The sequence below is a fragment of the Numenius arquata genome, chromosome 4 (assembly GCF_964106895.1).
Source record: "Numenius arquata chromosome 4, bNumArq3.hap1.1, whole genome shotgun sequence".
NCBI lineage: Eukaryota > Metazoa > Chordata > Aves > Charadriiformes > Scolopacidae > Numenius > Numenius arquata.
In genome coordinates, this window is record NC_133579.1 from 71,198,243 (window position 1) to 71,222,603 (window position 24,361).

At 40.3% G+C, this 24,361-nt stretch overlaps 1 protein-coding gene across 1 annotated transcript in view; it reads left to right on the top strand.

Annotated features, from left to right (window-relative positions):
• Nucleotides 1-22,505, top strand: part of POU6F2 (POU class 6 homeobox 2) — a 321,130-nt gene extending 298,625 nt beyond the window's left edge. Inside the window, exons 8-10 of the mRNA XM_074146710.1 lie at nt 9,194-9,362; nt 18,511-18,679; nt 22,001-22,505. Coding sequence (XP_074002811.1) covers nt 9,194-9,362; nt 18,511-18,679; nt 22,001-22,505 — 843 coding nt within the window. The remainder of the gene's footprint in view (nt 1-9,193; nt 9,363-18,510; nt 18,680-22,000) is intronic.
• The last annotated feature ends 1,856 nt before the right edge of the window (nt 22,506-24,361 follow it).

Consider the following 24,361-nt stretch of genomic DNA (forward strand, 5'->3'; position numbering starts at 1 on the left):
TGTAGTCAAATGTTCCAGTTGCAGCTGATCCTAGTTTAACTTTCAACTTCTCACTTCCTTGGAAACTAAGTACTGCAGGAGGAAGAGAGATGAAGGCAAGCGATGGTAGCATTCTCTAAGCAATCCTGCTTCAGCAGGGGAGTTGGACTAGATGATCTATACGGTCCCTTCCAACTCTAAAAAAAATTCAGTGAAATTCAGTAATAAGCTGCTGCTTGTTAGCTGAGTCACAATAATTGAACGAGTGCAGCCCGTTCCAGTTGCTAAGTAATGCACATGCTATGGCTTACTTTTTGCCTCAAGACTTAAACGCCTCAGATAGTGGTTTTCGTCAGCCTTACTTAGGTAGACTACATGCGTTATTTATTCATACTTTTTCAAACTTGACAGACTAAAACCTCAATGTCTCCTCATGGAAATGAGTTCATAGATTACTTGTGTATAGTGTAAAGCAGTGCTTCTTTTCCTGTGTTGTAAATAGGTTGCTTTTTAATGTGCACAAGCAATTCTACTGTAATCCTATTCCTTTTGTTTTTAAGAATAAATAGACGTTTCTGATTTATGTTCTTTAAAGAACATAAATCCCTACTGTAGAGAACAATCCCTATGGGATTGTTCCTCTTTAAGTTACACTAAGTAGTTAAAGCTTCAGTGTTTTCACTGTTTTCCAGGATTTTGCTAATCTAAGCAGCATGATCTATGCACTGAGAATTCTCCTAGATATTGTAATGGCTTTCTAAAGCAGGCAGCTGTTTGCACTCCTGTTGCAGTCTGTGGCCTTTTTATCTCTGTTCATAAACAAGTTTTTCTTTGCCTTTAATAATTTTTTACTGCCCATCTCCCAACCGTTTCAATTTCCACGCTAATCTCTTCAAGATTTTGTGATCAGAACTGAATGCCATGATCTCAGTGAGGATGCATCACTGTTTTACATAATAACATTATAATATTTTCAGCGCTATTTTCTGTCTTTATCTCCATACGGCCTAACATCCGCTTTTTTCTAACTATCTCTGCTCATTGAGCAGGTTTTTCAATAAGCAGATGTATCCACCATGATACATCTTTGCTTCTCTGATTGTTACCATGTGAGTCACTGAAATGGTTCCTTTTAATGTGAATGACTTCGCACCAATCTACTCTGTATTTCATCTGTCGTAATGCTCCCTGGCAGGTTGTAAACAGGATCTCTAAGCTGTTGATGGCATTCTGTACTAACTTAAGAAATTCACGTGTTCCTCCTGCTGATTCAACCATTGTTCACCATCTTTTCTTGCTGGTTGCTAAAACCATTCAAAAAAATTTGATATAAATCCTTTAGTCTCTACTTCTAGTCTCCTTCCTTGAAAAACGGCCATTTATTCCCTACTTTTATGTTTCTTGCTATTTTAAGCTGTTTATATCTCAGAATAGAAGAGTACCTTAACTTCTGCGCTTCCTCCACGCCTCTCAGGAGGGATTCTGTCAAGATCTAGGTTGTATGGCTAAATGCATGGGTTTTTTTCCAAGAACAGATGAGCTTGTTGTAAGAACTTGTTAGCATTGTCATTTGCTATCAGATTTTAAAACCTTGTTTTAAGGTGTTCTTCCATATCTTTAACACCACTTGTTAACACCAACACAATTGACAGAAGAACTTGAACCATGAATTGGTGTCTCAGGAAATTTAGGAAAGGATTCACCTTGCTTACCTAACTGCTCTATGCCTAACTTATCTGGTGGAAACTAGTTAACTGGATTTCAGGAAGAGACAAAGGGACGTAGACAAGGAGACATATGCGTGTCCAAGGGGCAACTCAAGCTGTCAAAATAGAATGGTTTTTAGATAACTTGAATCCCTAATAGTTATCTTAAGGTATCTGTTTTCTCCAATGATATGAGAGGGAGCTAGGGTACCTATTTTAGCGTAGACAAATTCTTAAATTGAGTGACATTAGGTAAGAAGAATCCAGCTGACAGTGATCACTAGGGTTCAAAACACATTCTTTTTTAGGAAGTCCTTAAACAGCTTTCCTTTCATAACCCTTTGCTTGCAACTTCTACACATTATATTGTTCTCCAGTGCACCTCATCATTGGGTTCCCCTCTTGCTGTTGTCTGGCTCTTCCCTTCTACACACTAGGTTCATTAAATCAGGCCTGTAGTCCCAATTGTCCTCAGTCTAGTTTTATCTACACTGCCTGCCAGAACTTTTCATATTTCATCGTGTCTTATAGCCCTAGCAGCTTTGGGCTTCTGCCAACTCTATCACAACAAAATGAGCTACTAGGCAGCATTTTCTTACGTAGTCAGTTCCCCATCTTCATCGATGTTGCCTATCATGCTCCAGATAAACTGCTGAAAAGACATAGACAACCCTCAGATGGGTCTGTGGTTGTTCTTCTACATCTGCGTTCCAAATTTCATGCCAGACATATTCTTTCTGCAGTCTCAACCTACCACATGCACCCTGCCATCTCATTGTCGCAACTGCATGCAACCCCTTGTTTTCCTCTTTCATTGAAATCTAACCACCTCTCAATCATTTTCTCCCTGTGATGCTCTTATTGCTTTGATGCGCTCTTCTTTTTCTGTTTGAATATAGCCACTATATTGTGTTGTCTCAATCCAACTTTGTGTTTCTTTTGCTTTTTATATGACTTTCAGTGATAAGGCTGACAATTTTTCTCACTTCTTTCTCTTTTCCTTTACCATCAGCATTGCATAATTCCATTTCATCCATGGATAAAATTACTAGATTTTTTGAAATCAGGATTACCAGACTATTTACTGGAAGAAGTGACTATATCAGATTTTCCTTGCCACAGCATGAACACGTGGCTTGTAACTTAGGTCTCTTCCCTTCTTTGTGGCATCTGCACTTGTAGGAATACGATATCTAAAAAAAAGTCAATATAAGTGCACCACACCATTGGGAATAGGAAGATATCACTGCACTGCCTGTGTCATTCTAAGGAACTGAGGCATAGAGAGAGTAAAGCACTGTTCGCTGTTGCTGCTACCTTTGGATTATGCACTTACCTACACATTTAAGTCTGTTACTGTAATATTGACTTTATATTATTCCTGGTGGGGGTCAAAAAGATGACTGATGCACCTGATTTGCATATAAAACTGTATCTTCTACAGAAGCCCGGCCGTGGCCTCAACATCATTTAGCGAGCCCAGAGACCTTCAATTACAGTGTGTACTTTGAACGTAGTTCTGATCCCACAGAAAGGCTTTGAAAGAACTTCAGCAGATGCTGTCGAGGTCCTAGCCCCAGTCATGTCACAGCACACCAGTACTGCTTTGCTGTAGTTTTCATTCTGAGCTGAGTATGTGCACAGCCTGCTTGAATCCAAAGAGCTTCTTGTAGGCTAGTTTCCAAGTGTACCTATTCGGTCAGTCTAAGCAGTGTATAGAGGCCCTTTATACTATATATACTATACTATATTATACTGTACTGAGAGAGAAGATACTTATTAAGCATTAAATAGCTTTCGTTTTCAGATTCACGTATTCACTTGAATTTAGTTAAGTAAGCTCAATTATGGTGATGGGGTACAGCATTTGGACCACAGAGGAAACGTTCTGGCAGAGCTGACTGTGAAAGTGAACTGGCACGAAGTGAGTGGATAAGCATTATAACCTATTATCTCCATTTGCTAGAAAATTTAAGAAAACGTTCTCGAAGCCCATGCCTGGTCATGGAGTACGAGTGAGTTTGAAGACAGACTTCCTCTGCCATGGTCCTCTCAAATCATGCAGTGGCCACAGCACACCACCATTCTTTCTCAAAAACAAATGTATGGCACGTTTTAGGAAATGCAGACAGAGCAGAGAACTCCTTTTAAAGGAAAAATGGAAGAATGAAACACTTAAACTACAACTTCTGCGAGGCATTATTGTAGCATTTCAAAGTGTTTGGGAGTGTCTTTTTATATCAAGACATTTATTTTTCAGCACCTTCCATGGACTTTAGTCTTTACTAGAGCTAATGTCCATATTTCCCAGGAAGAACTAGCTGACATCAGAAAAAATTGAAAATCTTTATTTGTATCATAAAGGGGATTGTTTAAAATGTATTTATTGCTCTCTGTGCCTCTCCTCTTAGTTTCATCTCTTCTGCCCTTTTTGTTATACTTGTCTTTTGTACCTCTGTCTTCTCTAATTTGTTGTATTTCCTCACCTCTCAGATTTCCTTTTCACTGAATCATAGAAAAATAGGACTGGAAAGGACCTGAAGAGGTCATGCTGTCCATCCCCTCCCCCTAGGCAGGATCAACTGTCCCTATATCATTCTTGACAGATGTTTGTCTAACCTGTTCTTAAAAACCTTCAGTGATGGAGGTTCCCTGAAGTCCCTAGGCAACCTAGGCCACTCTCCTTAGAATTAAAAAATTCTTCCTGATGCCTGGCCCTAGCCTGCCTTACTGCAATTTAAACCCATCACTTTCTTCTCCCTTCCATTAGGGCCATATTTTGCCCATGCTGTTTGTTCAGGCTCTCTGTAAAACCAGTAGCAGTTTTGTTACGATACAGGGTAATATTCTCTGAAAAGTTTGTAGTTTATTTCTGCTTAGTTTTTTTCTCTTTCCTTAGTTTATGCAAAATACCTTGTTACTCTATCACTATCATGTAACTTTCTGGATGCAGGGAACAACATCCCTCTTCTCAGAAGACCTTAATACGGGACTCCAGTCAGCTATCCCAGGTGTAGGATTATCCTACATACATAATTTAAGAACAAAATTTAGTCTTACAGACCTACTTCATTCTTTGCCTCTGCAATTATCAATCCATACTACCACCTTCAGTTTTGACAGCACATGTAAAGCTGATGTAAAAGATATAAGAATCAGGCCCTCTGCATTTTTCAGTTTATTATAAAGTATTATGCTGCACTTTATGCTTCTCATATTCATCTTACTCCTCTAACTGTGGTCTGCGTCCATATATTCCTGCCAGATACTGATCAGTGTTGCATACAGTCATCATTCTCGGCATGTCTACTATATCCACCTACAGAGAATGGCACTTACAGCAACTGCTTCTGTAATTTCTGTGCCTCCTTCTGTCTTTGCATGGAAAATGCACAACAGTCATAAATATAATTCATATCGTATGTACGTGTCTAAAATTGGGAAAAGTCAGCTATTGCAAGTTCGAATTGATTCTGTCATCTAGAATCTAATTCATAATCTAATCGTCGCCTCTCCTTAAGGCTATTTCTGGAGTGGAAATTATAGTGGATGAAAAGAGAGAGAGTATTTTAATGCAATTTCATGACATAGATAACTATCATTGTTCTTTAAGCAGGACATTTACAGCTTAACCATCACATCTGTAAAACAGGGGGTTTGCTGAAAATTATGTAGGGAGTTAAAGATGGAATCCTCCCTCAGTCCCTGGGCAGACCTTAAGGTGACTCTTCAGCCTCTCCAACCCCATTGCTCCCTTTTTGCTCACAAACAATGAGTTAGAAACCAAAAAAACTAACCCTGTAAATAGCCCATTTTTATTGCTATTACACCTAAGGTCACCGTGCCTCCAGACTTCACTAGGCATACCCCTTTTTGCCAAGCCAAATTTTGAGAATTTCTTACATTTGTCCAAAGATTTCTGGGCGTCTGACAAGAAAACTGCCAAGCTTCTGGGAATCCCAGTTATTTCAAAAATACGTATGCAAATGCATTGTGCAATACATGTGCAGAGAATGAAACATTTCCTAAACTTAACCAGCATACTGTGCGTGTGGTACGCTGCGGCTGTGTGCACTCTTTGCACGCACAACTGGAGAATGCAGAACGCCCTCTCATTCTGGTGCTTACTGGAAACTTCAGATTTATTCTGTACACGCTGAGCCATCGAACTGTTCAGGGAGTGTATGTGTGGCGTGGCTGGAAAATGTTGGATTTGCCACCTGTGTCTTACATGATCGTGTATTTCTCCCTGAGAAATACTGATGGGAAATAGCATAGAATCATAAAAAGTTGAGGCTGGAAGGTCAAGGTTCACGAGGTTACCCAGTCCACTCTGCTGTTCTCAGGCGGAGTAGCTTTTCCAGTATTTGTCTAACTTGCTCCTAAGCCCTCTCATAGGAACTCCACAGGTTCCCCCAGCAATTTATGCCAGTGCTTCCCTGCCTGGTTGGACAGCTTTTCCTAGCATCTAATTTGAATCTTTCAGGTTATTGTGCCTCATTCTCTCCACTATCAAACGTAAGACAGACTCGTTCTCTCCTCTTTTCATTCATACAATAATGCTTGTATTTGAGGCAGGCGGCATATCCCACTCAGTCTTCCCTTCTTTAGATGGGAACATGACCAATTCATTCCAGGTGTCTTCATAGGCCTCAGGTTGACTCTCAGGCCTTCAGCCACTCTAAGTATTCTCCTCCGGTTGGTCCAGATTTTTTCTGAAGTGTGGCATCTGGCTGTGGACACGGTGCCCCCTCTGCAGAGGTCTTTCCAGTGCTTAGCAGAAGAGAAGATTCTTCACGTGTACTGCAGGCATCACTCCTGCTGACACGGCTTGGGATGGGAGCTGCCTTTTCTTCACTTCTGCAACACCCCAGCATTGCTGGTGGGATGTTCAAACTGACAGGATCATTTTGAATCCTAATCCTGTATTCCTACCTATCAAAAGTCCCTCCCAGCATGCCATCGGCATGTAAACTTAATAAGTATATTCTCTTCTCCATCATCCAGGTCATGAGGAAAATATTAAGTAGTGCAGAACGAGGACAGACTTCTGTGACGTACCATCCACTCGTGCTTCCATTTCCACAGATGGATATTTATCCTCTCAGGTTTTTTTTTTTTCTATCTACTTTTGCATTCATTCTGCATCAATTTCATCTAAACTGTGTTTCCCTAGGTTATAAAGAATGTCACACGAAGGAGTGTTGAGAGACTTGTAAAGTCAAACCACCTACTGCTTTTTCCCTGTCCGCAAGGCCAATTACCCTGTCTTAGAGGGAGATCAGATTGGTTTGACACAGTTTGTTCCTAACAATCCATGTTGTCCGTTGCTACCTTGTTTTCTTGCGGGTGCTTACAAATTGTTTGATTATTTTCTTCAGTACTTTTCCATGGGTTGAAGGTTAGTTGACTGGGCTATAATTTTGCAGATCTTTCTTTTTAGAGATAGCTACTGCATTTGCTACTCCATCCTCACAGATAAATAAGCACTAACATCTTTAAGACTCTTCCAGATAGTGTGAAAGCATTGAACTCATCTAAATACAATATTTTTCTTCTTTTGCTTAGGCTGAAATCTTTAGTTTTGCCAGAGATTCCCTCAGACAACAGACCCAGAGCCCGAACGCCTGCCTGTTTTTAAAAGCTGCAGTCTGGAGTGATGTGGGCGTAATGGATGGGCAGTCCGTTTCTGCAGCGTGCAGGGGAGCCCAGCCCTCCTGGTGGACTGCTTCCCTAGGAGAAGATACTATAAAAGTAGATGTTCTGGGCTGGGAGCTCTCCGTAGATAAAATCCAGCCCATAGTGGAGGTTTTTTTTAAAGATGCCCAGTGCTTGCATGAGTCTGAAATGTGGAAGCCTTTCAATCAGCTTCTCAACTATTATCCCTTTGATACAGTTTTCTTTTTTCAAATAGACTTGATCAAAAAAAAAACCTCCTTGGGATAATGAAATGTTTTTGTTTATTGATTCCTAGGGAAGTCAGAATAGGCTAAAACTGCTCAGATGAATAATTTTCATTAATACTAAAGGGTAGCTCAAAGTTTCTTGCTTCATTTTGTGTTATATCGTTCCGTGTGGGAGGTAGAAAAAGGAGTTGTAATTTTTTCCATTCTTAAACAGACCCATAACAGGAATAATGTCATTAAAATTGTTCATATGTATTTCACAGAAAAGTGTCATCTTGAATGTGATCAGATACATTTATCTACTATGCCATACAATTTGTTGTCTACTTAGCATCAGTCATTTCTATGTGTTCTGGGAGCATATTATATATAATTTGAGTATTACTAATGAATTCAGCTCCTTTTCTGAAGTCATTTGTTCAGTTAAATATCAAAAGAGAAAAACTCATACACCTTAGAATTCAAGAAATAGATTTAAATTACTGACTTTAAGCAACGCCGAATAGGCCTTTTCTTTCCCCCTTTCTGAGAATGCAGATAACAGCTATCACTTAAAAGTTAAGCCTTTTAATATATTTTTGCAATCTGGTTTGATCAATATCAAGAGTCAACATAAAAGTATAATTAGTAGCAGTCAGCTGAGTGTATCAGGAGTATACCTCTGTATTACTGTGCTCTGAAAGGGCCGTACTGGACTACTAGAAGCCAGTTCAAAACTGTAAGGTCCATTGTGTCCCTCCATTCTGCAGAGAGACCACCCTATGAATTCGCTGGGACTTTTATGTAAAAATCAGTTACCAGATAATGTTCCTAGTTTTCAGTCCCACATGAAACCTTATTATAGGCAGAAGGGATTAATGGTTCTTTCCTTTCTCCTAGTGAACAACAAAGACTACACTGTTGTAAAATCTGTAAAAAAAAATAAATTGTAAATCCAAATTCACACATCACAGTGTATCATTTGCATCTACCGTACTCGCTAGAGTTTTTAGGTATGTCTTTCTTCACACAGTCCTCATGTGAATGGGGTTCAGAAGTTTCCTTGTGGTTTAGTGAAGGACAATTTATCCATTGAGAAATAACATTTCAACATTTTGGTTTGTTTGCTAGCTCTAATGTCTTAAAACAAGTTACTCCTTTCTGTAGGAAAGGGATTTCCCCCCAGTTTAATCTTCCCCATTCCTGCTCTTCTTGTCCCTGGTCCTGCAGTATGGAAGGACCTCCCTGAAGCAATGCTGATTTGTATGAGAATCCATGTAGGGTATAAAAGTCTGACTTCATGAGTCAGAAAACAGGTAAGGATATGCATTTATTAAATCAGAATGCTGCTGGGAATGTCATAGGTCTCTTATCACCCATTTCAAACAAGTATTTAGCTTCTAATTAGATTAAGTATCTGATTAAACTGAGAAAAATTGGAAAGTCAGAATTCAAAGGAGCTCAGGTTGCTCCTGCTGTAACACTGTCATCTGAACTAAGTCCATGGTATTTAATGTTCCTATGGAATTCGTTCCCCAGAAGTAGATGGGTGAGATGGTGCATTGAAAGTTTCCTATTTCTGCTTCATTTTCTAAATACCTATTTTTACATTTTAACATATAGCTCCATCAGCCCTCCCAGACGCAAGTGGGACAAGCAGCCTCACAACCCAATCTCCTGCATTTGGCTCACAGTCAAGCATCTATGTCTCAAAGCCCAGTGCGTCAGGCTTCCTCTTCTTCCTCCTCATCCTCCTCCTCTTCAGCTTTGAGTGTTGGCCAGTTAGTCAGCAGTAAGTATCGCTCCCTGGCTCTCCTTAATTCTCCCCTCTGTTTGTCCTCCTCACTGCTGAGTTTCCTGATCTGCTTTCCCTCCTTTATTTTCCATATAGTAGATTGTATATTGCTAAGTAGAGTGACTCTTACCAGTAAGAACTGCTAAGTGCTGTCATGAATGGGGCTTAAGGTAAACATGCCTTGAAAAATTATAATCAATGCTAAAAATGGCCATAAAAATGGTAGCAGCCATTAATTGACTTATGAGGGCAATTCTTTTAGCAAAAATGTAGTTTATGTTCCTCAGAAATGGGAAGGTTTTGAATCAGTCAATATAATTAATTACATTGCCCAGAATTTGGTGGGCAGACAGATCCTCCTACTTTTGGTTAGGCTGCTTGTTCGTTACTGTTTGTTTGCTTAGTTAGTATAGCAAACCATTTTACACACTGTAGCACTACACAAATCTAGAGCGAGAGACCTTTCTTGCCAGGCAAAGCTTGCACAGTTTAAACAAGAATGAGCTGTACCGTGTGGGAGAGGAGACAGAAGCCCGCTGCAGTGAAATAAGTGAGTTTCAGTGTTAGGATTGTAACAGCTGACCCCCTAAACAGCCCTTTCTTCCAGTTCAGAGTCTTCACGATTACCTTATCAACATTAACTTTGGTCTTTACATAGCAAAAGCAACAGGTTAAAAAGTATACATAAGAAGCATCAACAGTTTTTGCACATCTGCAAAAATCTGAGCGTATTGGATGACCTTGTTCGAAGATACTCCAGGTACATATTTCAAGTAAACAAACACTATAGCTCACGCCATATTGGTGATGTAAAATACATGAGTGATAGAGGCTTATGAAAGGCTTGGAGAAACTGTCATGCAAAGGAAGATGTGAAAAAATCTTGGTTAGATTATTTCAGAGATTGTTTACACGGGAAATTACTGGCAGAGCTATAGTGGCAAAATTATGCTCATATAACTCCCAGGGTGAATACTTTTATTCTGGAATAAAAATATCCACATTGGTAGCTGTAAGTACATAAAATATATAGATATAATTATAGTGATATAAATATACTGCTATTCCTCTGTCAGTAAATTTTCTCATGTAGACAAGCTTGTAGGAAGACAAATAAGAGACTTCATGTTAAAAATACATAAAGTTACCTCTTGTCTATGTGGGAAAATTGACTAAAATAGCTAGTGCAGAGTAAGTTACTTTCCAATGGCTGGTCCAGAACAGCCTCCCTTGTGGACATTCTTACTAAGAAATTATTCTAGAATAACTATTGAGGGGGACTTTACCCCACAACAGTTATTCCAGTCAATTTCCCTATGTGCATAAGTGCACTACACAATAAAAGCAACATGGAAGAATGGAAGAAGCCCTTTTAAGTTTACAGGATAAATCCATCAAAAGTTAGGAAATGCTAGAAAAACAGTTTCTTGTTCAACTGTATGCAATTCCTCATAGAACATGTCTTTTACAATAACGATACGCGTTGTGATTAAAATCACGCAATCATGATTTTTTTCTCATCTATCTTTCAGTGCATTCCCAATGGAATTGTTCAGGGATGCAACAAAATTACTAATGCAACAGGCGGGTCGTTGTCCCAGGGTTTGTTCCCCACCTGATTCACTAAACTGCTCCCCAGTTTGCATAAGGTTTGAGGTAGGGAGCTGTAGAAGGGTGAAGGATGGTTGTGATCCTTCAGGCAGTAGAGGGCTGAGGAGCTGAAGCTTTCTGTCTGCCACGTAATTCCAGTGCAATGGCAGGCAAGTCACTTAAAACAGATTTTTCACAAGTGTTCCCTCAATATCCAGCTTGAGATTCTGGACTTTAATTTACAGAAAAACCTGGTACTCACAGTCACAATTTTAAGTGCACTTTCACTGTGGAACTGTATAAAGAACCATTTAAAGACACAGTCTAAAAAATCCATCTCCTACTTGACCTAGGCTGGGTACCCAAAAATGCTTTTTCCCTTAGTATCTGTCTACTTCTCTGTGAATGAGAAGGGGAAGACTCTCATCTTGTAGAAACACAAGAAAATAAATTAAGATTTTTTTTAAAAAAAAAAAAAACAAAACAGAAGAGCTCAAGAGGAAGTGAATTAACTATGTCTTTGGTGAAGAGCTTTAATAGAGGTCTGGGGCCACACACTGAACAAGTAAAAAGGCAATACGTCAATCAGTTCCTCTGTAATGAAGCACAATTTGTCCTGTGCACTGGACAAGGCAGGGGTCTGGGGAAAAAGAAGTGGTAATTTGGGGCTCAAGGACTCCGCTACGCTGCGTTATGGGCTACTGTAACTCCAGCTTTTTGGAGCTTCTGCATGTTTATCTGTACAACTCTAAGGATGTTCTTTTAGCTTTTATTTTTTGCTTGGATACATTTCATGGTTGTTCCAAAAGCAGAATAGTAATGAAAGTCAGTCATATGGTGAGATAACGCTTATATTCATAGTTGGAAATACGAGATCTTCTCTCAGTTGAATGGATGGAGAGGCTGATAGGTTGTGTTACCATCTTGCCGGTCCTGCTCTGAAAGGAGTAAGACACATGCTGTGCTCATGGATTTGGCTGAGGGCAGAGGAGTATGAGGCACAGGAATGTCAGTTTGGGGAAGAGGGGGAGACACACTAATGAACATAGGCTTTCTACTTGTTCCTCTCAGGCTTGACTCCTTCCACCACTTGTCCTGTTCCAGTCCCATTACTTTCTCACGAAGTAAGGATGACGAATTCTCCACACAATCTGTGTTCCCTTTGCCTCCATGCTTTTTTCCCCTCTTGCCTTCTCCCTGCAGTCCATCATTCCTCAACTCCCCTTCCCATTTCAGTTCCCCTCCAGCTCCCAGTCAGTCTCTGTCCCAAGACCATATCTATGTCCCTTTTACCAGCATTTTTATTAGGTAGTTTCTGTCCTCCTCTACCTTGTTTTATCACTGGTGCTTCCTCTTTTTCCCTGTTTTCTTTCCTCTACTCTACTACTAGTAGTGATTACTACTCTGCATAGTCAGGCCCTCTCTCCCTCCACACCTAACTCAAATCCTAGCTCCTTAGTAGTCTTAAGATGTTTTTTCCGTTCCATCATTTCTTTTTCTTCAGACTCAAGGTTAATTTTTGCCCCCCTGCATCCACATCATGTAGACGTCACTCCCACCCTCCCTAGAAGCCATTAGAGGAGCATGGAAAATGATCGCCTGGTGGAGAGGCAAATCAGTCTCTCTGTCTTTACTGCCATCCTGGCCCAAAGCAGGCCAGATCCACAACCATAGAATTGGGGGGTTCTTCTCCATCTACTTCAACCTTAGGCTCAAGTATCCTCAGTATAGAGAAAACTCCACACAGAGGTCTAGCAAGTCTCTACTGAGTAGATATGCAACTTTGGAAGCTCAAATGCTCATCTGTTTAAGACAGATTTTTACTTGGGATGGCCAGAAGCCAATTACTGACGGCCACAATCTCCCTGACACCTATCAAGGCCATGCCTCAAGTTTTAGGGAAACTGAAGCTTCTTGAAGAAAAGAGGGTATTACAGTTCTTTTATCCTGGGCAGAGCAACATGTTTTATTAGCCTCATTCTCAGGAGTGGTTGACCTTAAATTTGCCTTATAATGGCAAATGCCAATCAAACTTAGCCATAGTCAATACCCTACCTGTGATAATGAATGACACAGAGAAAATAGCTGGAGCATTTCTCCCGTGCTCAAAACAGAAGAAAATTTGATTAAATCAACAAGTGGGGATCTCAGAGTAAGGAAAATACTTTTCATACAGTCAGACTGAGGAGGGTGTTATGCTTGGGAATTCACTTGGACCCAGATCTTAAGAGCATTCCAAAGGGAGAGGGTATGTATAGGAATCTCCTGTAAAAAAGCATGACAATAATTACACATGAATAAAAAGTTCTGGAATTGTTTTAAATTTATGTTCCGGGCTTCATCCAGTCCCTAACTATTCAAGACCAACAGATTGAGTAGTGTGAGGGGCAGATCACCAATTTCTGCTATTTACGTGGCATTATCACACAGCGAGAAGTAAAACAGTGATCTCGGTGATCCTTGATGGCTGTCCAGCATGTTCTGGAGAACATCTAGCCAACCACGAACTGGAGCTAACACTACAGGTGTAAGCTGGCTTGAGCTGGCACATAAGTGACAATACTCCAGGGCACAAGAGAGCTACCTGCTGGTTTCTAGTAATATAGAAATTGCCTGCAAGAAGGAAGAAAATGTGGGCAGTTCAGTGGGGAAAGATCCAAACACCTGTGTAATGAAACATGAAAAGGCAGACAGGATCCTTTCATTGTCCTTGATAATACCACCCTTTTAGACAAAGGGTCTTAACTGAGCTTCATGAATTTGAAAATCGTTTCATGTGACTAAAAACCCATTTGGATACATCTGTGCCTGGGAAGGGGGGAAACGGACAACAGACAGAAAGTGACCCCTGTTTTGCTCCTTTGCAGAATCCATTCGGTCTCTTAGTGCAGGTCCCTGAATGGCAGGATCACCTCTTTTTCAAGCCTACGGCCCATAATTGAACAAAGCCTTCTCAGTTTCCCAGCTCCACACTGGCTAGCAGAGATTTTCATAACAGGCCTAGAACTGAGATTAAGTGTCTACCAAAGTCCATTCAAAGTCTTTTAGTGGGATAGGGCCTGCAATGGGTGGGTGGTCCTGAAAGAAATCCACAAGGGCAGCAAGCAACAACTTGTGGCCTCCTGAACATCTCTTTGATTGCTTTACTCCTCCTGAGGCAGGAATATTGTGGTTTCCTTTTCCTCATTCGTTGCAAAGCTGCAGTCCAGGCCTCCAGCTGAGGCCTTAGAGTCAAGTACCTTGGTAGAGATTTGCCATATTCCAGAAATTGTTGCCAAATACAGTGAAGTTAATGTAAAACTAGACATATTCAGCTACCTTATTCTGTTCATCGAAGCTTAGAGCAACATAACTACAGTAAATAAATAATTACTTGGAGCCAGGTTCTGCCTACTTACTGTAAACAGAGTAACTGTCTTTACAAGAGACCACCTTACATCAGTGCAATTACTAAAGTACTTTGATAAAGGGGTCAGAATTGGGCTTTAATAACTTTAGTGTTCCTTGTTTTTATTTCGTTTATTCTTCATTCTAGTCATATTTTCTTTATGATTTTGCATTTTTTCTTTAACATGCTTCCTAATTTTAAAAAGGTGTGTTTCCTTTATTTTTTAAAATTTCCCTTAATTTTGTTGTTTCCTTTTTTTTTTTTTTTTAATTTCCTTCCTGTCCTTTTTTCCCCCTGGATTCTCGTGTTCTTTATAGCTTCTCCCTTCTATCTCATTCTCACCACTTCAGCCCTCACCAGCAACAAGTGCTAGTTCTTCTAAAGACAAAAAAATATGGTTGGTTCCAAAGAAAGGACATTTTAAAAGAAGCTCTGCCAAAGCAAGGACTGCAAGATTCTTCTCTACCCTTCCTGTCCCTTCTGTATGATTTCTTCATATTGTCTAATCCTATCACTGTTCTTTTTCTCTTGTTTTCTCTTCATTCAGTTCTACATCATTATTCCTCCTGTTTTCCATTTCATTTTCCTCTTCTCGGATGGATCCCTCTTCTCATTTCTTTAAATTTTCTACCATATGTTCTGTTTGTGGAAATCACTGATTTCCCCTCATGCTCTGAGACTTGATCTCCATGAAGTTCCTTTCTTCTTTCCAATTAATTTTACTGTCGTCTGTTACTATAAAATTAAAATGCCTCCCACAAACAAATTATTCTTCTTTCTTTCCCCTGATGACCAGTCCATTTTCCATTAACAATGTTTTGTCCTGCCTCTCTTATCCAATTTACTTTCCATTGGACTTCCTCTGCCAGCTATTTCTCCTCCTGCCTGACTGGGGAAATCATCCCCACCTACCTCCCATGGTAGAACTCTGCACAATAGAAATTTGCTTTCTCCTTCAGGGTGCACTGCTTTCTGTAGCAACTCTTTCCCCTCAGTGTTAAAATCACAGCAAATTTGCACTCACCAACAAATTCATGCAGAATTCTAAAGTGGAATGGTATTCCCTTCAGTAGGAAAAAAAATGGGTTCCGTGCAGGACAGCCTATGGATTTTATTTCTCCCACTCACCCACCTTCACCATCCACCAGGACATGTGGGGGAATTTTAGCTGGCTTCCTTTTTATTAGGGGATATATACACATATCCCCTAAAATGGTCCCAGACAATTCTCACCTTTCTCTAGCACAGCCATGGTTTTATCAAGCCATAATGTACGTTGGGAATCTTTAAATGCTGTTACTGTAGATCCCAACCACTCCATGAGATTGGTATTCTTTTTTTCTCCTCTTGGCACTGTGCTGCCTGCTCTAGGATATCCACTTAATTTAAAAAGCACTGGTTTATTTACAGTCTTCAATAAACTACTCTTCCTAAAACGTGACGTGCACTATATACTTAACTGTTCTAAGAGCTCAGAATTTATTAAAACAAAGTCCATTATCTATTAGTATATATTTATGTATGTGTATGTACTAGTCCAGAGTCTCCAAGATTATGTATTTATGGCATTTTAATGGCAATAGAGTAAACCAGACCAGTGCTGTTATATGATGATGTCAGTAGAGTGGTCTTCGTAGTACTATTTGTGTTTTATGGAGCTGGTAGAAATCAAGGGACTGCTTCTATGAATTTCAAAGGGCTTTGAATCACATACCTGAAGTAGAAGTAGTTCTGATTTCACACAAATGCTATTTTCCCTACAGTTCAGGGATAAAAGGCTTCAGTATTTTGGTTGATCTCTGTTAGTACTTTCCTCCTCCCAAAGAGGCTATGTGAGAATGAAGGCTCTTTCTCAACAGATACTCTGCCATATATTACAATCTGCTCCCATATTCCTGAACCGCATCACAGGTTCTTTTCTTATCTCAAGGAGAGCTCAGCCTAATTGTTCCCTTGTCCAAGCCCCGCAAGCAGGAAAGGACTTTCCATGATACTCACTGTTGCAACAGTGCCATACCAGAAGGATCCAGCAGAACTTGGCAGAGTTTCTCTATAATCATGTGCAAGCAAATAACCCCTTAGCTTTCTTACCTCCGTTTTTATTCCTAACAGGAGTTAGGGAGGTTTACAGGTGCCAGTTGCCATAGCATTTGCTACTTCGAAAGTTCTTTGGGAACATCTGAATTGTCCTTTGTCACATCCCTAATAGCCTTAGTCAGAGGCCTTAAAGTGAAGGAAGGAAAGAGGTGAGGAAGGTGACCATCTTAGTGCACTTTACTCAAGGGAATCTCTGAGGCCATTCTCATTTATGATATTTTGTACATTTATCAGTTGCTCTTCAGAGACCCAAAGGGCAGATAAGCATCCAGCTCCATTCTGTGTCGCTGAAAATCCGAACTGGTATGCTAGATAGACTGTGTATGGGGTAAGTAGGAAAATTTCACACCTCTAAAGGCAATTACTTTACAAATCTGAGCAGCCCCTGTCATAGCGCCGACTACTTTAAACCAAATAACACATGCCCTAGCTTTATACTGAATGAGTGCCTGCATGTGGAGCTCAAGCACAGCACTGACAGCAGGAGGGACAATTCTGAGTGTGGAGCATTGTCACAACTAGGTTCAGCCTATGTGCCTGTGTACCTATATGCATAGTTCATGTGGCCCTGGTTGTATACGTGAGTATTTTTAAAATACTATTGCTCTGTGTGCTTCTTACACCCAAGTTGTGAATCAATATAGGTTAAATTTATATAGCAGAAAAACCTCTTCCCTCTGTCTATTACTGGACTAAAAGATTTTTTTATAGGACATTTCCATCATAAGGGAATTTTACATCAGGTTTATAAACCCCCTGAAAATAAAAGCATTGATGCTGTAATGCTGACAAGCCGTTAGCTATAGCAGTACTAGCAGGAGCCACTCTCATATAGGGTTCAGAATAGTAATGTAGTCTAGTACAGTCCTTGGACAACTGCTTGCATTTACAGAAATTGATGGGTTATTGTGCTGCAAACTTTTCACCTAAGAAGTCTGAGGAATGAGGTGAAGAACAATAGAGATGTCTCGCTGAGAGAATGGCTTCACTACACGCAGGATTGCACAACACTTTGAAATCTTCCACCATCCCAGTCCCATGCTGTCTCCGACTTGGCAAACGCTTTCATTTAGCCAGGGATCAGTAGCTTGGGGGGAAAAAAAAGTTCCATTCTCCAGCTGTTGTGTCATTTCCCTTGATAAGTCCTAAATTGACCGAGTTATCCAGCACCAAAGGAGCCTTCCTGTGGTAGACATGCTTTATTATGTGCCCTTTCAGGGACAAAGGCTTCTGTGTCAGTAAACTGCGATGGAGAGGAAGGACAGATTTATTCTCTCAGCATCATAAGCATTATCTTCTGAGGGGCTAATGTAAAAGTAAAAAATTGTGCAGCATTACCATCCAAAACCTAATGGCTGATGTTGCTGCTCCTTGATTATCAACCTGATGGGAGGCAGAATGAAAAGCTTGAAAGGGCATATTTGAAAAGATGATTTTAAAATTAAGGAGTTTTTAAAGGCAGCATTTGGTTTGGGCTTGTTCATTTGCTGGGCTGTTTTGGACGTTTGGCTGGTGGTTCGGGTTGGGTGTTGTGCAAAAGGGAAGGAAGGTTTGTCAATCTCCTTACTTAGCATTAATTTTAGATAAAGCAGAAAGTCTTGATTTCAAATTAAAAACCCAAGCAGTCCGTGCATGTATTTAGCCCTCCCCACAGACTGCAAATAAATATATTAACAGCTGCCTTCCTTCTGTATGAGATAAGAAGGGGAATCAGGGAATGTGACTTGTCAACCCGGGAGACATTTTGCAAGGCACAAATGACAGTGAGAAGCCCTGGCACCACCGCACTCAGAGGCGAGTTGGCCATTTTCAGGACTTCAGCAACAAAGTCCGTCTGAAAATCTTTCACCATCCCCTGGAAACGCTACAGCCTAGTTAGCATTTTAGCAATCTGAACACGCTTCATAGCAACCCTGACAAGGCAACCCTGTTTCTGTTTGGGGAAGAAGAGAAAGGGATAAGTATATTAAAAAATTAACGTGGACATCTAGACAATGAAAGCTGGTGTAAGCCTAGCCCACTCATATGTGACGTGAAGAACTGACGTGATTAAAAAAAATATTTCAACAGATCCTCAAACAGCCACTGGAGAGGTGGATGGGGTGAATCTGGAAGAAATCCGAGAATTTGCCAAAGCTTTTAAAATCCGGCGCCTGTCCCTTGGCCTGACACAGACTCAAGTTGGCCAAGCCCTAAGCGCCACCGAAGGCCCAGCCTATAGCCAGTCTGCCATCTGCAGGTAACAAGTTATATCATAAACTCTCCTCTCCTCTCTTTATTCTTAATAATTATTCAGCTTATTGCGAGGAGCGTGCTTGTGTTTGAGTCTCATGTCTTTAGCATGTATTATTTAATCTGGGTCTTAAATTAGCCAATAAGGTTGGTATCTGGCAGCTGAAATGTTCTTATTGTGCACTCCTAAAGTAACTTTAGTCTTTTTTTTTTTTTTTCCTTCCTCCTTCTTTAAACAAGTGAGAAACAATGTGCCTGGCATTGAGACTTAATTCAGTAGACGAGCTGGAGACCCTGCTGATGCTGGATAAGCACCAGCTGACCCTCTTCATACTGTGCCATTTTCTACAGATAGGGTTACTGAACAAATATTTCATGGCTGCATCCCTGCTAAGTTAAAACCTGTATTACTGTGGTTAGCACTTCACATATAGGATGTTAATGATGATTTACCTAGGCAACACAGAAGGGAAAAAATGATCCTTCCTGGACCTTGCAAACCAGCAGCTATTCGTCTTTTATCACCCAAATATTTACTAAAAAAACCCCACAAACAGTCCATGTATGCAAAGCAGAAGTAGAAATCTGCTCTAATCATAAGAAATGATAATACAGTCTTGACAGAGTTAAAGTAGTTAGAAGCAAACACCGTATATGCATGTATGTGTGTTACAGTAATCCCATGTTTATGCATGAGGTAACAAACACACTTAGGTAACAGCTTTTTCCTCTTGGGCAATGCCTTATAGTCCTTCTCCATCAGTGAAAGCCAAGAAACCAACTCTAAGCTCATTTAAGTGGATTTTGTTCTTGGTGATCCATGAAATGCTCTGTCTTTTTATCTGCTCTTTATACTTTTAATGTATTCCCCATAGAACGGAAGTGTACTTTTCCTGCAGTTTAAGACTAAGGTTATAAATAACATCAGTATGGGGTAGTGAGCTTGCAGTTCACATTTTGCTCAATGATTTTCCATAAAACCCATTGATTGTTGTTAAATACAAAAAGCTCCATAGGATCCTCTCACTTCTATGGTCTCCCCTACTGTTTTTTCTTATAAGATACCTCCCTGTAGAAAATAACCTTTATTCAGTCTCTACAAGGATACTACTGCTGGGAAATTTGTTTCAAGACTTGTATATCGTTATACCAAACAACATGTACTGCAGTATCAACACTAACAAGCAATGCCAATGAGATGAATGCTATTGCTCCCTGCTGCTAAGGATTAATTTTATTATTTTTTTTTTCTTCCCTGTGGTCAATTGGTAAAGAATGCCTAAAACGGGTGGAGTTTTTAGCAATTGCCAATTTGTTGTAGCTTTAATTTTCTGTTTAACATACTATAAAGCGATAAATTGAAGCTTCCTTTGTTTTTGTCTAGTTTGATGTCCTCTCATTTCCTCCATCTACCTCACACCTGAGAAAACCACTGGGGATGGTTTGATTTTTATAAGAGAAGGGGTTCCCCACTAACCGATTATTATGAAAACCCCAGTAAAGGTGAAGCTGGAGCACAGACATGGCTAACAAAAGCCCATAATGTGGAGACCTTTTACAGAGGACTCCTTAGAGGGGCAAATTGCTCAGAACCTGAGGACTGGGTGCAGAAGCTGGTCCCAAATATTTGAAGGTTTATACTTTTTTTTATTTCCTTTGACATACACGCACACACACAGACGCCCTGAGATGGACATCGCTTTGGGGTGTAATAACCTGCCATGACTGTGCATTTCTTGTTAAGCACCAAGAGAAGCTGCTTCATGCTGTTCCTTGGAAATCGTAGCTTTGACTTTTCTTTTAATGGTAACAAAGGAGTCTCAGTATGGACTCCAGGGTCATGGGAAGAGCAGTAAGGTGAGCAAGTTGAACGACCAACTCAGGGACAGAAGCAGAGTCTCCTAGTGGCCTGTGTAGGTCGTATCAGCAATGTACCACCTTGCTGATATGTTCTGTGTACAAATGATGTTATTTTCTTGAGACAATGCATTCTAAAACATACAGTTCAGCCTGAAATACCACCGGACACCAAGGAAGGACACCTTGCAGTCAATACCACACTAGGATCCCAGGCACCAGTTACAAAATCTTTGGAGTGTTATTATCTGAAATTATGACTTGTCTTAATCCTTTATTTGTGAGAAATGCTTTGTTTCTTGCTGGAATATTTTTCTGCAGCCGCCACGTGCTGAACAGGCACTAAAAATTTCCTACTCCAGTCACCAAAGGCATTGATTCGGTCAGTCTCATCTCCAGAGCACGTCCTGATTAGCGGCGGCTGCGGTGCTTCAGAGCGCAGCAGCGCCGAGCAATAGCTGTTGCTATTTCCACGTTAAATACCACCATGCACAAGGTGGACATAGGCGAAGCGGGGAAATACGAATGGGTGGCATCAGAGGAGTTGGGTTAAGACTTTTTTTAATACGTAGCAAGAGAGGATGAACTCGGTAAATGAAAGAAACAAGTAATTTATAATATAAGACTTGAAATGTGAACTCGGCTCTTGTGCTTTTTTTTGAAAGGATTAAAGCTTTGTGTGGCTGCTTTTCCAGATGTTTTACAATACTTGTAAAATCTGGTTTGGCAAAAGACTTTTGATGGCAAAATGATATATAGAAGACCTCATTTACAGGAAATGATATCATTCTGGTACAGTTTGCAGAAATCCCACAATAAACCCAGCTTGGTGCCACAGCATATTAGTAGACTATTATGCTGGGTTTCATCTGGAAAACATGAGTCTGTCTTTGCACATTGTGGGGGCAGTCAAGATAATTGCAAAGTGTCCAGCTGTTTCAGCTGAACACCACCGTAGCTATGGGAGTCTTTTTCCGACCCAGAAAAGGGATATAGCATTAACTTGCAAACAGTGAAAATTGCTGAAAAATGAAAGGAAAGGAAACCTGATATTCAGAGGCTAGTAACTGCCATTGGTTTGTATTATTAAAGCTGTGGTGTTTGGACAACGTGGGATGGGAGGGGAAACAAAAGGATTAATCATCACAAAGACAAGATGATAAAGAGCAATTGCCTTTGATGTCATTTCCTGTAATTAGACTTAGCCTTAAGGATTTTGAAGATCGTCAGAAATATGGAAACGCGACTCATAACCTGTATTATTTAGTGTACTTAGAGTTTTGTTGTAGTGCTCGTTTTGCTCGTTTTGTGTTAAATATCTAGCTATATATATATATTTATAGATATACCTATCTGATAGTTTTCTTAATCCATTGTAAATTACCTCTGCCAGTCAATTAGTCAGGCAGGCAGGAAGTCCCACCCTGGCAGAGCATCAGTGTAAGACTCTTCTTTCTCAATTTTCCCTCAGACACACCATCCTGAGAAGCCACTTTTTCCTACCACAGGAAGCCCAAGAGAACACTATAGCTAGCAGTCTGACAGCCAAACTGAACCCTGGCCTTTTGTATCCTGCCAGGTTTGAAAAGCTGGACATCACCCCTAAAAGTGCCCAGAAGATAAAGCCGGTGCTTGAGCGGTGGATGGCTGAGGCTGAGGCCCGCCATCGAGCAGGTATGCAGAACCTTACCGAGTTTATCGGAAGCGAACCATCCAAAAAGCGCAAGAGGCGTACCTCATTCACGCCACAAGCCCTTGAGATCTTGAATGCCCACTTTGAGAAGAACACACACCCCTCTGGGCAAGAAATGACAGAGATTGCAGAGAAACTGAACTATGACCGGGAAGTAGTTAGAGTTTGGTTCTGCAATAAGAGGCAAGCACTGAAGAACACAATTAAACGTTTGAAACAACACGAGCCTGCGACAGCAGTTCCTATGGAGCCTTTAACAGACTCGCTGGAAGAAAACTCCTAAAAACAAAACAAAACCAAACCACACACAAAAATCCCGCACCAACAGTAACGTAACCATTCGAACTCTGTGAAAAAACCTGTTCATCACCCTTGTAAGTAAAAGACTGAGAAAAACTACAAGAAGGACAGAACAGTTTATAAATGTCCGTGGGTTTTCCTATTTAAAAAACAAAACAAAAAAAATACACAACACTTAGTGTGTGTGTGTGTCGTAGAATTAGTTCCCAAAAAAGAAAAAGCCAGTTTTTTTAAATGGACTTAAAGTAAACCAAATAACTGCTTACTTTTTTTTCTGTATATTATGAAAATGTGAACACATTTTAAGGAAAAACAAAACAACAACAAAAAAGAAAAAAAAAAAGAAAAAAAAAGAAAAAAAACTTTATCTGTTTAAAAGAGAATACAAGCCTGCCACCTGGAGGAGTGATTGTAGCCTTTCAGGTATCAAGTGCTGATTCACTTATGAAAACTATTAACCAAAGTCAGAAACATGGCATTGCAAACTAGATTGTTAGTCTACTCTTTTATGAGTGTAAAATTGTGTTACGAATTTTTACATTTGTATTTTGCAAAGAGGAAAACAGGATTAATTTCTCTCATCCTTGTTCGCACCCCCTGCAGGTGTGTACAAACAGGTGTTAAAGCCATTCCATAGTGGTCACCTCCTTTTCTTTTAGTCAACGGTTTTGCAATCTCCAGGTGTTTGGGTGCCAAAAATAATTTGTTTTTATTGTGATTTGCGGGCTTTAGTATTTCTTTTCCGAGGGTGTATGTTTTGGTTTGCATTCTTTTTTTTTTTTGGTTCTGGTTCTTTTTGCTGCCTCCCTCCTTCCAGCTCATTCTCCACCCCTTCCCCAAACCCACATAACCCAGTACCGTTTGAGGATTTTTAAAAAGAAAAGTGAAATCTGAACACTTTTATATTCATATGCTGAAATGCCATAGAGGACAAAGAAGGATTAGGATTATGTCTGATGAACTGTCAGCCCACGCTGAACATTGTGCTTATTGTCGAATGTGCAGCTTGGGATTTCTCTGTCCTTTGGCCATGAACCTGGAGAGGTTACCAAAACTCGTTTTGTAGTATAAATATAAACTGCACACTTGGTTCCGTACTGCATCTGTATTATGGTTCTATTAGAAGCAATTTCTCTCTAAAGTCTGCTAGCCAAAGAAAATTCTTGAGATTCTGATGAAGACAAACGGACAGGCCGAGAAGTGATGAGGATGTTTTGATCGTTACGTCACTCTGGACTGTTTCAATGGTAGTGCTTTGTTCCTTCTGCCTTTTTTTTTAATGTCATCGTGATATTGATGCTTGCCCTGTTGACCTCTTCGGTAGGAGGATGTCTTTCTCCAGGTGTTCGCTGTGACCGCTGGCTAGACTAAGCAATCAGGATACAGGGAAACCCATTGAATATCTTTTGGGAATAGTAAGGTGGGTCGCCTGCAATATGTTTCAGCTGAATTGATTTTCCTTTCAAGGCAACTTATCTCTGTGGCTTCCTTTTTGATTGGACAGGCATCTTCTAAAACACTGTGGTCGTTGGACCTAGGAGTATAACGAGGCTCAGAGGGAGAGAAAGCTATTGCAGGTTCTCAGTGGGGTATGGGTTGACCTGTGAAGGTCATCTGCGATTTTCATCTTCTGTTGAGTTCTGCTCCAGCCTTTGGGGTTCAGCCCATTATGAGGGCAGAACCTGCATCTTGATCAGGACTTTCCAAAAGATGACATCAGGGATTTGATTCAGCTCACTGTAGAGGTGGTAGAGTAAAATTGTGCTGGTATAACTCCTGATTGCATTCACTGACCTTAGGATGGTTGCACTGGATTTTTGCTGGTCTACCCAGGACACT